The 17,910-nt window shown below is 38.7% G+C and overlaps 1 protein-coding gene across 4 annotated transcripts in view; it reads left to right on the plus strand.

The window, feature by feature from the left end:
- The window catches only part of LOC109400046 (uncharacterized protein CG3556), a 128,340-nt gene that overhangs the window by 94,760 nt on the left and 15,670 nt on the right, over nucleotides 1-17,910 (plus strand). For all 4 annotated transcript variants that reach the window (XM_062859170.1, XM_062859171.1, XM_062859172.1 and 1 more), the window contains one exon: nucleotides 15,319-16,234. In XM_062859170.1, coding sequence (XP_062715154.1) covers nucleotides 15,325-16,234 — 910 coding nt within the window. In that variant the 5' untranslated portion in view covers nucleotides 15,319-15,324. The remainder of the gene's footprint in view (nucleotides 1-15,318; nucleotides 16,235-17,910) is intronic.

The raw sequence follows: 17,910 nt of genomic DNA on the forward strand, positions 1-17,910 counted from the left end.
CCTGTAAATATTTTTGTAGTTACAAATTGTTTTTGAATGTGAATCTGAAAAGATTGTTGTACTTGTAAGAAACACAACACAAAGTAAGATTAACAGAAAATGCTAAAAATATTTCCTTTCCAGTTGCTCGAAAATCTCCAATATGTTTAGGTGCAGAGTAAAATCTATTTTTTGTATTCCTTCTTAGTTCCTCTTCATAATGAGCCTCCTGGGATATCATGAAGGTCATGAAAGTATTACTTTTTAGAATATCGCAGTAAAGCCTTTGAAGATTATTTGAAGGTTTTCTACTCAGAATTCCTACAAAAGAAATAAAACATTCTTCTTGATGATTTCAGGATATCTTCTGGAAATCTACTAAAATTCGACTGAAAATTGTGCAAGGAATCCAGTCTTCTTAGACATCCTTTAAAATTTCATTGCAAAAAAAAATTACCCATGTTAGAAAGCCGGTGTTTCGTTCGCGCCGACCCTGACATATTACACATGTATGAAGTCAGCTAGAGCGTTTTGTCGTTGCATTCAACATTGCAAAGGAATGTTCTAACTTTCTGCTCTCTGGAGGTTTCTGCCGGAGGCAACGCAAAGTGTCGGCCGTAGAGAATCTGTGATGGCAGCTGGTTGATGAACGTTTATTGCTTTGCGCGGCTAGGAATTTGAATAAATTAATTTCTGCTGACAAAGGATTTGTTCCTTGAGTGAGCAACACATACTTGAAGTCACGTTTGATTCACGATTCTCGCTCAACATTCAAAATTTTAAGTCGTTTGTCAGATAACATCGAACGTGTTATTCGAACTCGTACAACGCCCCTTCAAAGTGCTTCTCAAACAAACGTAACTCGATTGTAACATGACAAGTCGAGTACAATGTGTCTTTACACACATAAATGTCTTATATACTGCGGGAATCCCCCATACCGTAGGACACTTTATGTGTACAACAAGGATAACAACCACGTGTTATTCAACCACATGATTTAATTGCGAAATCATTTGTTAATGGAACGTACAATTTTCCACACTTTGTTGGTTGCTCCAACCCACAACGACACAGCGAATCCATTTTGGGTGAGTACAAAGCCGTAGAATACCATTCCAGAACGGTGAGGTTTCCCGGACACAGGGAAGGAGAGCACCGAGCATGTTTATTACGGTTTCAGATGTTTGGTTTGGTGTCGCCATAGCCGCTTCATTAGCAATTGTATTATAGAAGCTGTAGGTAGTGGGACACTGAAATGCAAATTAGATGTCCTATGGGAAATTGCTTTTCCGGAAGTAGTAGCAGTGAAATTGCTACAACCTTGCTTTAATTCAATGAAGCGTAATAGAATTTGTGTGAAAGTTCTGAAGATGCAATCGCATTACAACAGCGAACTGAATCACTAATTATTGGATATGTTTATAAAGTTTAAGGTAATCAACTTATTATAGCCCTAGTAGGATGATGAGGTGAATATGGCCCAGACCAGACAGACACGCTGAACAATGTTCGGTGAACATACGCTACGTGGTGCGCCTAGTTTATGCACACAGTACATCAGCTATTGATTGAGATAGGAATTGAAGTGATGGATTTGTTAATTATATTGATGAAATTCTTACATCGCACAATGGGGAAAAATAGGTATAAAACGCGAATAAATTCAATATCTCTGCTCGGAGTGGATTGATTTGAATGAATTTTTGACACAAACTGCAAAAATAAATACAATTTCAGATAACGGGTGTGTCATTCGCCGCACGATGCTGGAAATCGGTGTATCGGACCCGTTTTACCCCACTCTCTCTCTCTTCTTCACCTTTTTGGAAAAATCATGAAGTGCAAAACAAAAACAAAAAAAAAATAATTCGTGTTAATGTAAAAACTTCCGTAGTATCAAATGGAGCTGGTTTGGCTCACCGCACGGCCCTAAAATTGAAATATCTTCAAATAATTTCGACATCCCCTATTTCTTTAAACTTTCGCATGCTTCTCCGCCCGAAGTGGAACGCAATCCATAAGAGCAGAACCAACCATATGTCAAATTGCCGATACTATGGAAGTTTTTACACAAATACGAGTTGAATAAGACATTTACTTTGCACGTCAGGCGGGAATAGATGAGGATTTTCTTGAAAGGGTGTGAGAAAGAGATAGCGGGGTAAAACGAACTCAATACACTGATTTCCAGCATCGTGCGTCGAATGACACCCTCCTTATCTGAAACTATGAGGATTTTTCAGTTTGTGTCAAAAATTCATTCGAAACCATCCACTCCGAACAGAGATATTGAATTTATTCGCGTTTTATACCTATTTTTTCCACTATGCATCGGGTAGACGAAAATATCTAAATCATATCTCAATTCGAACAATTTTTAATGTCATATCTCTTAGTGGTATTGATTTTTTATTCAAAGATTTAATCCTTTGGAGACGGATGGGTAACATTAGCCGAGCCGAGAAAACCGACCATTACAAACGTGTTCTGGACCAGCGAGGTTACATCCAGAATGGCAGAAATACCGTCTCCAAAGGGTTAAAGATTATCGCACGAATAACTCAAAGTGATATGATGTCAGCTTTATTCAATCATTTCTTAAAATTTCTAATAAGAACAAATTTAGTTCTTCTGAACGAAACTGAACACATACGCCCATAGAGTTGGTTCAATGCTGGTGAAATGCCATGTGCCCCTTTCTGAGCTGTGGAAACGAAGAACATTATGCCCTTATTCCCCTCATATTCACAACAGAGAGAAAGAGTTTAGTAGTAGGCATCGTCGCCTGCGGACCCTAAGGTCGAAGGTTCGATGCTGACTGTTGGCAGATTTTTTTTTTTTCGAGTTAAAATTGGAGTTAAAATTGTAAGCATCGCTGCCTGCGTACCCTAAGGTCGAAGGTTCGACGCTTACTGTTGGCAGATTTGTCTGATGCTGTTTAACGAGCTATTATTGAGAACTTCTCCATAATAGATTTTGATATTATTTCTGAAGCTTTACCTTTTATCTCAATCACACCAATTTGAGATTTCAGTATTTGTTCTTCAATAATTCAATTAGTAAAAACTGAATGTGTTATTCGTTAGATTTTCTCACCAACTCAGAAATCAACCAGATATAACAAAGGATAAGGATCGAACACCACGAGTTTGGAGATGTTTAAATCTTGCATTGTGGTTTTAGAGGAGTAACTTCGAGTCGGTATACACTGCAATACTGTTTTTTTTTTGTTTACTTAAACGTTTATTTTATTCATGCGCCAACAGACATAACGGTGCCGCGTTCATTTGAAACAATTTTACAATATCATATTGCCTTATTCACTATGCTAGTTTTGGGAACCCGTAAAACTCGAAATCAAATATATGGGTTGCGGATCAAGTTTCGTCAACGTTCGTAACCTTAGATGGCTGATGCAGGTTGGTGCTTATTTGAACTTACATAGTACCGTGATTTCGGGTGAAATTGATCAGTGGGGTGAAATTGATCAGCGTGAGGACGATTTTTATTTGTTAAAAATAACGCTATAAACTTAAAACAATTTGTAAAAAATGTTTACATGATTTACAGCCAAATAGACACATATTTCTGTATAAAATTCTATATTTTTCGTAATTGCGTGTTGGGCGAACTTCAAAGAAACTTTCAAGCTTTTGCTACGGTACTGTATCGCAAATGTAATGAATATTTGAATAAATATTTCTAGCTTCCAAGTATTCGCTCAACCCGATTTCGTCATCAAAAGTTCTATAAATATTGAAATTTATGCATAAAATTGTACTTTTCTGGAAGTTATACCGTATTTATTATGGAAATTGCATAATTTTAGGCGTTTTCATTAAACTTATTAAACTTCAAATTTAATTATTTGAAAATTTAGTAAACTTGTAAAAGTTTCGCAATAGCTTTTCGCATTCTGGGGTGGTTAATGCAGGTGGAAAAAATATTTTCAGCACTTATAACAATATTCCACTGACTGATCAATTTCATCCCGAAAGTAAAATTTTTGATTTTTTATTTCAAATGATATTGTTTGTAATAAAATTATTTGCAGTAGAATTTTCAACCTCGGTGACTGATGAAAACCATGGTCGTACTTATTTTAATGCATTGAATGTAACCATATCGATTAGTATTCAACAATTATTCACCAAAAACTGCGAAAAATAATCAATTTCACCCGAAATCACGGTACTGGAAGGAGCGATAAGGAGATCTGGCGTTCAAAGGAGCGAAACCATTGTCAAGCGGTCGCATATGCTCCTGGGATTCGCGGACGATATAGACGTCATCGGGATCGACCGTTGGGCCGTGGAAGTGGCGTTCGTACCTTTTAAGAAGGAGACTGCGAGGATTGCACTAATGATTAACAGCACAAAGACCAAGTACATGATTGCTGGTGGTAGTGGTGGCGAAGTGGTGCTAGGTGGTGAAAAATTTCATGTTGTAAACGAATTTGTTCATCTTGGTGCTCTAGTGACGTGTGATAATGACATTATCCGCGAGGTGAGAAGACGGATTGCGGCTGAAAATAGGGCTTTTTTTAGTCTGCGAAACTAGCCGAAGTCCCGCAGGCTGCAAACGAAGACAAAACTCGCGTTGTAGAAGACTCTGATGCTTTATACGGTCATGAAACGTGGACGTTGACAGAAATTTATCAAAGAGCCTTTGAAATCTTCGAACGTAAAGTGGTGCGAGCAATACACGACGGTTAACTGGAGAATAGCATTTGGCGGCGTCGAATGAACTGCGAATTGTGCCAAATTTATAAAGAGATAGATATAGTGAAGCGAAATAAAACACGGCAGGCTGTGGTGGTCTGGGCACGTAGCTCGTATGCCGGAGTAGCAACAAGCTAAAATCATATTAGGCGACAATATCTCCAAACTCAATGTGTGCGTCGAGTTTATGCAGTTGACCGATCTGGAGACAACGATACTGGGTTTACGCTCGTTACGCTTCAGGATGTAAGGATGCAAAAGCTACCGTATTCGAGAGCCTACAGTATTTCAGAGGTTTCAGGGACGTTTCAGGGAGTTAAGGGGGTCCCAGAAGTACATCAGGGCGTTTCAGGAGAGTTTCGAAGCGGTTCAGGGATTTTCAAGGGAGTTCAGGGCGTTCCAAGGGTGTCCCGGGGGTTGAGGAGATCCCGGGGTTTTCAAAAGTGTTCCAGCGGCTTTCAAATGCGTTCTTTTCTTCAGTCATTTTTGCTGCTAGTCAAATCTATTCAGTCATTTTTGCTTCTGATCATATTGAAAACGATTTCCGTCAACCGGAGCTCACTTCAAATGAAAAGCGATTCCTTGTCATTTGAATGAACTATCATTCAAATGACTAGCTGGCTACAAAACACGAAAAACCCGGTAAAATTACGTCAGAATGAAAAATTATCGGATGTCGGGTCAAATTTTATCGAAATTTGGACCACTGTTAGAACCACATCAATTAACTGTTGGGTCTATATTGGGTTTGCTGGCCAGAACACAAACAGTTCAATATGACGACTTTTCGTCAAAAATGTAAACATAGTGTGAGTACAACTTAATAAAGTTTCGTCAAGTGTCGTCGGCGCTTAACAATTTTTTTTGTGTTCAGCTGTCACCCCGATCATCGGGTGTCAAATATACATGGTAAACAAAAACAATCAGCTGATCGCATCTATCTTATGGATTGCCTTATAATAGGTTTGTGTCGAGTTATAGGATGATTGAGCTTAAGGAAGCGTTCAACATTTGGGTTCTTTATTCTATTTTCTCTTACAAAATGGAATTTAAGGAAATTTGAATTAATTGGGGATGTTAAGTATAAGAAATGAGTAGATCTAGACGTGCTTTGGACATTTTTCAACTACAGTGGACGGATGCACGGAAAACAAATGAAAACGAAAATATCAGTACTTATCGTTCAACAATTCGCAAACTACCCTAATATCCAGGCGACATTATCAAAAATATTCTACGGCTTAAGGACAGACTTGTTAGAACCCCAAATGGCCGCCACAATGGCCGACTTTGGCACCTACTCACGATTTCGAAAACACTAATCTTGTCGTAAACAAAACCAGCGCACCCGAGCTTCTTTTTTAAGCTTATTTCAAGTGAGCAAGAACAGAATATTAAAATGCACTGTCATTTGAAGATTGCTTCTTGAGATTTGTGCGTCTGAAGTTCTGATGCACTGTTGAAGCGGGATTTAAAAACGCTTGTCCACAGACAAACAGACGTAACACTCTGATGATTCCCATCGTCCACCGATTTAACGATCTATTTAAAATTTGATAGTTGGCCAACTGGCCATCCCACTATGGGGAAAGCGGTGGCCAAAAATCGAAAAATTTAGTTGCTTTGAATAACGGGTCTCATACACAATTTGATAACCAGATAGTTCAAACCTAGATTCTCAAAATTTCAGTCCTCTGTGATGGAAACTCACAGGTATCAGACTTAGAAAAACGGTTTAATTTTGGAATTTAAACCGATTTCTTTTATCTTAGAACCATTTGAATCGTATTGATGTCTAGTTTTAGGAATCCTGTTGGATATTTTTGGTTTGTCCGCCTATCCAGAGTTCCCTTTGGGGCTAAATTTATTAGACTAAATGCTCAAATCCCAGTTATATTTCAACGAATTTTCACAGTTTAGTCCAGAACAGTGTTGAAAAACTCATTTCATCATATCTAAATTCAATCACCTACAGCTCATTTTAGAAGCTGAACCTGAGAATATGGTATATGAAAAACTTGTGCAGCTAGACCAGTTCTGCAAGAAACTCACAATACTTTTATTTTGTCAAGACTGACAAGCCACCACAAAATAGGTTCAGTGAGAGTACACACTTGTGTCGAAAAACAAATGAAGCAATGGATTTCGTATTACTGTGGTGCGGTACATTTCAATTTCTACGAAAACAGTTTCCACGCGATAACACCGAACCATTCTTTCAAACAATCCATGCCTAGAATAGATCTCAAAATACCCCTACCCACTTTTAGACGTTCGTTCATACAAAATTTCGAAATCATGGAGCATAAACTTTGACCAGAACTCCCTCCCTAAAAGTCTACGTGGTTTTTGAACGGCCCTTGTCTAGTTCCTCAGGGGTCATCGGCACGGTACTCTGGGTGGCTAATATCGCAGAAACATCTGCTCATAACTGTATATCAAACGATCTTTGCATAGGTATGCTGAAGTTAGACATTCATACCATCGAGACGCAAGCAATTTTCAAAATAGCCGATATCTAGCTACCCGGGGGATCATCAGAACAGAATTACCTGATAACTTGATGATTTTGTGGCTATATCGGTCTCTTTCTACTCATAGTATAAGGGAGTAGAGATCAAAGTGGATAATGAGATATTATAGCCACAAAATCATCAAGTTATTAATAGAATACGGTCGATAAATCAGCATATGATATGAAAAGTTTGGCTCAAAAAGAAAAGTGTTCTATCCTATAAGATCGAAAAAGCTAATAGGAAGAACACGCCGCGATATAGGCATACCCCTATGAACGGAGTGCGAATTCCGAAAAAGCTACCGATCGATAGAATTTGTGATGAAAACAGAACAATACATTAGGCAGTCGGGTGCCTGAAACTTTTGCCAGTCTTGGTAAGGTGGTATGAAAACTACCAACCAAGCCGATCTGTTTAAAAGCACAGGTCGCACGGCAGAAGTTTCACGCATTCGATGTATTCGTTCAATACATGGCCTACTTGCCTAATTTCACCTTCTATAAAAATTTTCACACTTGTTCGCTACCTAGCGAATTCTATCATATCTATCATTTCATTATCCACTTTGATCTCTACTCCCTTATACTATGAGTAGAAAGAGACCGATATAGCCACAAAATCATCAAGTTATTAATAGAATACGGTCGATAAATCAGCATATGATATGAAAAGTTTGGCTCAAAAAGAAAAGTGTTCTATCCTATAAGATCGAAAAAGCTAATAGGAAGAACACGCCGCGATATAGGCATACCCCTATGAACGGAGTGCGAATTCCGAAAAAGCTACCGATCGATAGAATTTGTGATGAAAACAGAACAATACATTAGGCAGTCGGGTGCCTGAAACTTTTGCCAGTCTTGGTAAGGTGGTATGAAAACTACCAACCAAGCCGATCTGTTTAAAAGCACAGGTCGCACGGCAGAAGTTTCACGCATTCGATGTATTCGTTCAATACATGGCCTACTTGCCTAATTTCACCTTCTATAAAAATTTTCACACTTGTTCGCTACCTAGCGAATTCTATCATATCTATCATTTCATTATCCACTTTGATCTCTACTCCCTTATACTATGAGTAGAAAGAGACCGATATAGCCACAAAATCATCAAGTTATTAATAGAATACGGTCGATAAATCAGCATATGATATGAAAAGTTTGGCTCAAAAAGAAAAGTGTTCTATCCTATAAGATCGAAAAAGCTAATAGGAAGAACACGCCGCGATATAGGCATACCCCTATGAACGGAGTGCGAATTCCGAAAAAGCTACCGATCGATAGAATTTGTGATGAAAACAGAACAATACATTAGGCAGTCGGGTGCCTGAAACTTTTGCCAGTCTTGGTAAGGTGGTATGAAAACTACCAACCAAGCCGATCTGTTTAAAAGCACAGGTCGCACGGCAGAAGTTTCACGCATTCGATGTATTCGTTCAATACATGGCCTACTTGCCTAATTTCACCTTCTATAAAAATTTTCACACTTGTTCGCTACCTAGCGAATTCTATCATATCTATCATTTCATTATCCACTTTGATCTCTACTCCCTTATACTATGAGTAGAAAGAGACCGATATAGCCACAAAATCATCAAGTTATTAATAGAATACGGTCGATAAATCAGCATATGATAAGAATTACCTGAGGCCAATATGCCAAAAAAAACTTCTAATGACCATTTCCTACCTGACATCAGAAAATGATGAAGTTTGATACCCATATTGCTAAACTCGGACGAAAAATAATATTTGACCACACTTGGACCGGTTCCCTGAGGGCTCTGGAGAAAAATCCAAGTATGGGAAGCCTAATTTGCTTCTAAAATAGCATTCTGGGCTAAACTGTGAAAATTCGTTGAAATATAACTGGGATTTGAGCATTTGGTCTAATAAATTTAGCCCCAAAGGGAACTCAGGATAGGTGGACAATCCAAAAATAATTAACAGGATTCCTAAAACTAGGCATCAATACGATTCAAATGGTACTAACATGAACGAAATCGGTTGAAAATTGACAAAAAGGCAGCCATTTGAATATTTTGTTTTCTGTTGGGGGGATACGATTGCAAACGAGTAGTAAAAGCTTCTTTTAGAATATTTTTTCACGAAAAATTGATCAAACATGATTTTTTTTTACATTTTTCATGAAGTGGCCCACTGTGCCTTTTGTTTACATTTTACAGTCCAGGTGTCTTCGGAAGAAATGCCAAAAACAGCATCTTTGCAGAAGAAAACTTTCTCCTAGGACACTTCTATGAAAAGATAGAACTGATCTAGATCAGTTTCAACTTATCTAGATCAAGTATTGGGTAGCCAGATTATAGTAAAAACTGTTACAAGACATTTCTCTGAAGATACGAAACCTCTATGATGGTTATCCAGAGCACTAGCGTTCTTCCCAGTGTGGGATGCACACAGTTTTCAAAATGGCCGACATCTTGTTCCGCGTGGGATCACCGGATCGGTCCTCCCGATGGCCAATGTGCGTAAAACATCTTCTAGTGACCGTTTTCTAACTGGTATTAGAGAATGTTGAAGTTTGATACCCATATTGCTAAACTTGAACGAAAAATAATATTGGACCGCTCTTGGGCCGGTTCCCTGAGGGTCCCTGGAGTAGATTCCAAGCAGGGATCCAGCCTGGAACTGGTTACATCGCCTAATTTGCTTCTGAAAATATCACTGTGGTCTAGATTATGAAAACTTGTTAAAATGGAACTGGATTTTCAGCAGTTACTCTAAGAAATTGAGTGGCGAAAGGAAGTTGGGGTCATTTTTACCGGATGTGACCCAGTGACTGACCGGAATAACTCCGGATAGCCGGATAATCCAAGAATGACCAATAGGTTTCCTAAAGCTAGGCATCAAAACAATGCAATGGTCAAAAAATGAAAGAAATCGGTTGAAAATTGACGAAATGGCAGCTATTTGAATTCTTTACTTTCTGTTGGGCGGATACGGGTTAATACACCGTTGGAAATGTGTAAATGGGTAATTATTGGAAATGCAAAAAAAATGGGCAATTATTGGCAAAAACATTTTTTGCCTAAGTTAGTCTACATCTAACAAGCAGGGTCGAGCAGTCTCAACAGACCGCCACCACAGTTTAGTTTGGGGTCCATACTATCTGCGGAACGCGAATCCTTCTGCGGATGAGCGTCATTTTGACGTCAAGACCGAAAAATGTTTTTTAATCGTACAAATTAAACAGTGCTTCAAAGATGGAACTAGTAACTGTCAAATTAAGTCTTAAAAATATTACACACTTAGTTGTTTTTATATTATATCTTTCCATTTAGACACTGTATCAACCCCAGAATATCGCCCAGTAGTTAATTAAACGAAAACAAATCTGAAAATAATTGTTTGTGGTAATATGGAACATAGGAGCATCGTGACAAACAGACGTATCACTTGGAACAAAATGCTATAAAAATCATCGTCACGACAACATAATCGCCCAATGCTTATTACGTTAAAAAGAAAAACGATGGGAACTGAGTAGGTAGAGTGAGACGTCTGTTTGTCTGTGGTGTTACTTTAGATTAAAAAAACTCAAATAGTCAATGCAACAAACGCATTTGAATTTATCAAGGTAAAATATAAGTTTGACCTTGCTAAAGAAGAACGACTACAGTAGACGTTAGCTCGGTGCAAACGCTTTAACTGCAATGCTTTTAACTGCAAGTCCGCTAAGTGCAACAATTTTGCAATTATCGCACCGCTAACCGTCATAATGAAATGTCAACGGCGATGCGATGTTTTTCTCATGCACTTTTGCTGCAGTGCGGTGTTTTTCAAATGCACATTGGTTGCATTCTGTAGCAACTAACATTTATATGACATCTTCCAGTTGTTACAGTTATTGAATTTCATTCGTTAAGTGAAACGTAAACATGTTGCAGTTATCGAACGTCTACTGTACTTCAAAAGTTGAAGTAAGTAGCACAATATTTTTACAATGCATTGCAAAAGGCTAACGCAAAAAAAAAATGCTTGAAAAATACAATAACGATTGGCGCGACGCTTATTCGAAACTTGGAAACGATAATATGTTTGGCGGTAATGTGGAAACTATATAGAAAGGCTCTTTTAGTCACGAGAAAAATTGCATTTAGACATAACGATTTAAATATGGTGAATTTGATTGGCCATGTTCTCAAAAATCGTGAAAGTGAATCTAAAATGTTTACAATTCCCCAAAAAATTATATGGAATGATGTCACCTGAATTGAAAAATGAGTAGATATTGATTGTGAATTTGATAAAGTTTCAAGAGACAGTTAATTGATAAAATTTATGAATTTATCAATAAAAAATATATTCTGTTATATTCTGGTGGAGCCTCGTAGCCGTGTGGTGGGTCACCAAGCTTCTAATCGCACCATGCTGTGGGGTGAGGGTTCGATTCCCGCTCCGGACGATGAAACTTTTCGTGAGAATAGTCTCTTCTCCGTATCCACTGGTGCATGCTCCGTATGTCCCTTGTCTAGTGTTAAGTTTAATTCAGTCTGTGCATCCTTTGGCTGAAGACGGTGTCCGCGTCTTTTGTTAAGTAGTATATTGATTCCTGCAGTATAAAAATGGAGACAAATCATCAACTTAGTTAATGATGTTGATATGTGTTCAGTAAAATAATAGAATCATATTAAACCCCCCCGGTGCTTCCACCTCCACCTTTCCTATTTTATCTTATGCATGGCAATCTTATTCTAGTTTTGATTTGCATTTGACCAGCCCAAAAATTAAAAACAATTTAAGTTTATTGTTCAGGAATAAGTAGCTCCTAACTGGGTTAAATACTAGTTACACCATCCAGATGTGATGAAAATTCATAAATTTGACTAATTTTATGCTAATCTTACTAGAATACTATCAAAAAATGCGGAAAAACAAAAAAATATATTTTTGGCCACCACTTTGTATGGAGCCGCGTTATTGTTCGAGGTTGACGTTTACCCACTACCGCCACCTAGTTGATGGTTGGCCAAACTCAGCCCTTTCAGCATTTGGCGAACATGTTTCCACGACAATGGTTTGAATCGAGAAATGTTCGAAGTGTTACGTCTGTTTGTCTGTGGCTTGTCCTTAGATTGATGAGATTTTCGCACTTAGGACAGCGCTAGTGTTGGAAATGCAATTCTTTTACATTTTGTGCCTTCCACTTTAGCTCGAAAATGAGTGAAATTTGTTACCGTGTAGCGTCCAAATCAATTATGCATTCAAAATTTGGGTACGATTGTTTCCGTCCCCGTATTCCGCATGGATGTTGAAAATAGTCAGCCAATCGACAGACGGGCTGTTAAAACTTCATTTTCTGAAGTTCATATTTCTCCATGACAGTTCAAGTCTCTGGTAGAGATATCGAAAATTCCATGAATTATGCAAAAAATGTTGGCGCGTGTGTATGACTCACGGCAAATAGAATTTCGTCACCTACATTAACACTTCATACCCAACCACGCAAAAGACAGGTGCAAAATTCGAATATGCGAACGTTACTGAGAGTTCAAAGCACTTCTCTGTGAAGCCACGTGTGCCGGTTTGGAGCACTATCTTGTCCGTTTAGCTTGATGTTGGCTTATTTCAGTGGTGCTCATCCTGCGGCCCGCGGGCCGCATGCGGCCCCCCAAGCCTTAAGATGCGGCCCGCGGAGTACTTTAAGGCGAATCGAAATTTTTGAACGATTATTAGAAATAACTCGTTAAATTTATTAAGAAATCAAACAAAAAAAAATGCTGATCAATTTTCATAGTGTTGAACACAAATTGAATGACAAATAAACAAAAAGAACAATCCGTTCTGGTAAGATTCGAAATCGCAACTCCGAAATATTTCGGCATTTCAGCTAAGTCACGAAGCCAGTTCATAGTTATTTATAAGTGGTACGAATCAACTGAAAGGTTGTTAAAAATGTTATCTTGAATCATTTAAAAATTAGTTGCAGTTTTTAAGCGCAGTCAATGTAACGCTGAGCAAAAATTTCACATTTCGCCTTTCCGAAGAACATAAAAACACAAAGCACGAAGTTTTTGACAAAATTCTCAACAAATCTCAACTTGGTTGCCAAAATTGTTTAATTTTCACTGTTTGTTTAAATTTTTATTATAAGATTCACACATTTTTCGAATGAAAAGTTACGAATCCAATTTGAATTGTTCAAGCGAAACTCCTGAACGAATTTAAAGAAAAAAATCTCAGGCGAGATTCATAAGGCGTCTCCTGTGCCCATTTAGAGAAACTTTTGGATACATTTTTGGAGAAACTCCAGGAAACATTACTGGAGAAAAAAATTAACCAACTCTAAGCGAAATATATGGAGAAACTCAAATCATCCTGGAGAAAATAAACCTGTAGAAACTCAATGAGAAAGTTGTGGCGATACTGCATGGAAATTATAGGAGCATCTCCAAGAAAAATGTTCTGCTGCCACTCTAACGGAAATTTCTTAAACTACTTTAGAATAAATTCCTCGAGCAACAGAAAGGAGTGACTACAAACAAGATTCCAGGACCAACTGCATCAAGACACAAAAAATGCCTAGAACGCCTGAGGAAAAATTTGAACAATAAATTTGGAGGAACTCATGCAGCAACTTTAGAAGATAATGTTGAAGAAACATCCGGAAACAATTGTTAAAAATCTTATTTTTGAAGAAATTTAATGATGAAGTATTTTATTAACTTTAGAAAATACTTATGGAAAGAATTTACCAAAATCTTCAAGAAACTCCTGGAAAATTTTCGGAAAAATCCGGAAGCTATTCTAGGAGAAATTCTTGGAAACGATTAATGAGGAATTCCTGAAGTAACTTCAGGGCAGTTCTAAAGGCAAATCTAAGAGGAGTTCTTGGAGGTGTTCCAAGAGAATTCTAGAAAAAAAACTAAAAGAAACTTCAAGAAATTTCTCGAAAACCTTCTGGAGCAACTTCACAAGAAATTCCGGGAGAAAATCCAGCAAACCTTTTTGGATCGATTCAATAGAAATTCTTGTAAAAGCTGCTTGAAGTGGCTTCAAGGCAATTCTAGGGGCAACTTCTAAATTGTTTGTTTGAACTTCAATATGAAGCTCAAACGTTTTTCTCAACCAAACTTATGAAGCTAAATTGAACTCCACGAAGGGCAGTAGATTATAAGGTTTGACCTCTACACAAGTTCTGAACAGTTCAGATTTTGAATAAATACGCTTTAGAATTGTTCTTTTTGTTGTTTTTGTTTTTGATGTTTAATGCGGCCCGCAGGTCGATCCTGAATTGCAAATTTGGCCCGCGGTATCCTCCAGCCTGAGCACCACTGGCTTATTTGGTCCTGTTCCTATACGAGAAGTATGTATATTATGCACAATGATGACGCTGCCGGTGCTGACGACAAAGACGAAAATGGCAAGCAGTAAAAAGGCGAAACACGTTTTCCGAAGACGACCGGCAAGATATGAGATGTGAATGACGATAAGTTCAGGAGATGGAGGGTGACCAAGAGAAAATAGCAAAGGGAGAAAATGTGCGCCTCGCTGGCACCCTAGCCCTTACAATGGCAGAAGTGTGAGGACAGAAATGAATGGATGTGGGAGGGAAATTTCTTGGAAATGCTTCGACATCGACACTAATGACGGTGGCAATAATGTCAAGCCGGGAAGATGATGCCAGACAGACGTCGTTAAATGAAAAGACATCAACAGCCGAGCTATACGTTGAATGTGACAGGAAGAGCTGTGAAAAGGAATTTTAAAATATAGCACAATTTATGTCTGTTCAGGAACAATCAATGCAAAAATTATTCTTATTAAAAATATTGCACACTTAAATGGTGAAGTGAATGAACGTAAATGTTTTTGATGCATTTGAACATCTTGGAGACGCAGTAAAGAAACAGATATCGCACAGGTTTTGAGGAACATTATCGAATTGAGTTGTAAGTGGCTCATTTTGCTGGTTGATGGGTTTTCTAGCCATGTATTATTACTGGACGGACATTATATTTCGCATCAAATAATCACCCTGCAATCAATCAATCAATAGATGAAAACACAACGTTTTTTTCTAATACAACAAATGTAAACCAACATGTTTTATTGATCTATATATTTTTCTTATATTTGCAGATCAAGATGACTCCGCAGCTTCAGCTTAACTTGTTCTTGTACGTCGCCTTCTTACTCCTAAGTACATCACTTGGAGAGAACACAACAACGATAACCACCTCTACCGTGCAAAGTTCGCCTGAGACCACACAATCAACTACGGCACAGCAACTACAGTCAACGACACGCCAGATGCGACTAGAATCGACATCGACACAACCCACAGTCAGCTTTATAACAAACACGACAGCCTCATCAACCGGAGAAACTTCAACATCCACCACAGTGACAGTTTCGACACCGTCGACAATGACAACATTACCGCCATCGTACATATCAAACTATTCAACGATACCACAAATGCCATCAATGTCCCCATCTTCTATGACAACCAAACAGGATTTGCTCGATCCAATTCCTGTTGAACCCATCGAAATTGGCCCTGGAGGCCCTGATCAAAGGGAAAGTCTTGCAATTCAGAAAGCAATTGATTGGCTTCGAGAGAAGCGTCTTCCCGATTACAGTTGGGGTAACGATACGCACATGGTTATATTGGCTAAAGAATTATCGGGACCTCGCGATCCTTCGGACAATGATAACCATCTTCAGGAAATATCCGACTTGGAGAATATGTTGTCCGTGAAGCAAATGGAAATCGAATTGTTGACCATGGTAGATCGACATCATGCAATGCCAAAGCCCATCAACACCGATCGAATTGCCAAATACATCCTGGCAATGGGGGCACTCTGTAAGGATGCACGACATTTCTTTGGCCATGACTTAGTGGCTATCTTAGAGCACCACGAACATGAGGAAGGTCAAGAGTATGAGTTTGCTCTAACAGCATTGGCTGTGTGCAGTTCAGCTACACATGTGCGTAAACGACAGATAAGGCGATTGCTTGATATTGCCAGCGGCGAGGTTAATGATGTTGGTAAGTGTTGTTTTAGGGGTGGGGACCATTGCGTCAGGGCAACAGTTTTAGTAACCGCAACATACAGCGCCTATGGTCAGCTTGCCTTTCCAGGACTCGAATATACAATCTACACTTTTTGCTTGTCCTTATCTTTGTCTTGAGCACGACTTAGGCAGCCTCAAACATCACGCGTTGTTCATCCCGTTTCTCATCAGTACATGCGTGCTGCATGCGTCGCCCTGTTCGCGAACAGGCGCGGAGCAGGTTCGCAATAACTTGAGTCCTTCAGTATACCGGTAGTCTCCAATTCCTATGGAGGGCTATCCTAAGCATGGTGGCAACACATGCACGCAAGCGCACTACTACCAATTGGTCACCGCACCATACCGAGTAAGTTTCGTGCAGTCGTTTAAGTACCGTTCATCTAGGCCTTGGGTTAGTCACCAATTTCTACGTCCGTTTGTATGCCTTTTGTTGTAATGTAATCGATTCTATGGCGAACCGCCAGGTGCACTATGGGGGATTCCCATACAAGCAGGCGGACAAAAATATTTTTATCACATTTTCGAGGATTTCTTAGTTTTCTGTAGTTGGTTTGGCCAAAATTGTTTATGCTGATTTCTAAGCATCTCGATCAAGTTTTGTAAACTGCGTATTTTCAATATGGCCGAATAACGGATAATAATATATAAAAAAGTTTGGATTTGTTTAACGTTATCTTATTTTTTTTGTTTTCTTCACTTGAAATGATCAAAATATTGGCCTCCTTGAGGCCTAGCTAATCCGCTACTTGCGAAGGGATTCACCTCCCATGAAACTTTTTGAGTTAGATTTTAAGCTCAATTTAAAACCCACAAACTCCGCCGATTGGATACTTCTTAATATACAATAGTAGGACAATCAAAAATCAGATAATACTTTAAGAAAATTAACAGGAGAAATTGGAAAATTCGCAATTATTGCCATGATTCTTTCCTAGGATAAGCCACCTTCAACTGGTATAATAAAATAAAATCGCCGATAATTGGTATAGGGTATCGCGCCACTTGGGCGGTGGCTTCTATATTCGTCTGTTTTCCACTATAACTCAGTCAATTTTGAACCAATTGACTTGAAATGTTGTACACGGGTAGATACTATACCTATCTCACCACATTCCAAAAGTTGTGTCAATTGGTTCAAATTTGACTGAGTTATAGTGGAAAACAGACGAATATAGAAGCCACCGCCCAAGTGGCGCGATTCCCTAATAAAATAAAATCGATTCGAGAACATGTCTGTGTCTTTCCAGTTCCATTCTCTGCGAAGGGTCTAGAAGTCGTCCTCCACTTAATCGACCCACATAGCTCGCTGCGCACCACGTCTTCTTGTAACGGCCAGATGACTCTCGAAAACCATTGTATTTGGGTTGCTATCCGACAGTCTGATGACGTGAACCGTCCACCGTAGCCTCCCGATTATCACGGTGTAGACCGAGACTCGAACTACGCACATCACTCGATTCATCATCGCCTTGATCAATCGTACAGTGACCCCACAATTTATGAATCGGCAAAAATGACCACAGTTTATGGATCACTCATTTGATCAACATGGTGATTCATAAATAGTGTACAAAATTAAGGTGATTCATCGGTGTGGGGTCACTGTATCAGTTTATCCGAGAATCCGTATTTGCGCATAATCTGCCATAG

Source organism: Aedes albopictus, chromosome 3, assembly GCF_035046485.1.
Source record: "Aedes albopictus strain Foshan chromosome 3, AalbF5, whole genome shotgun sequence".
NCBI lineage: Eukaryota > Metazoa > Arthropoda > Insecta > Diptera > Culicidae > Aedes > Aedes albopictus.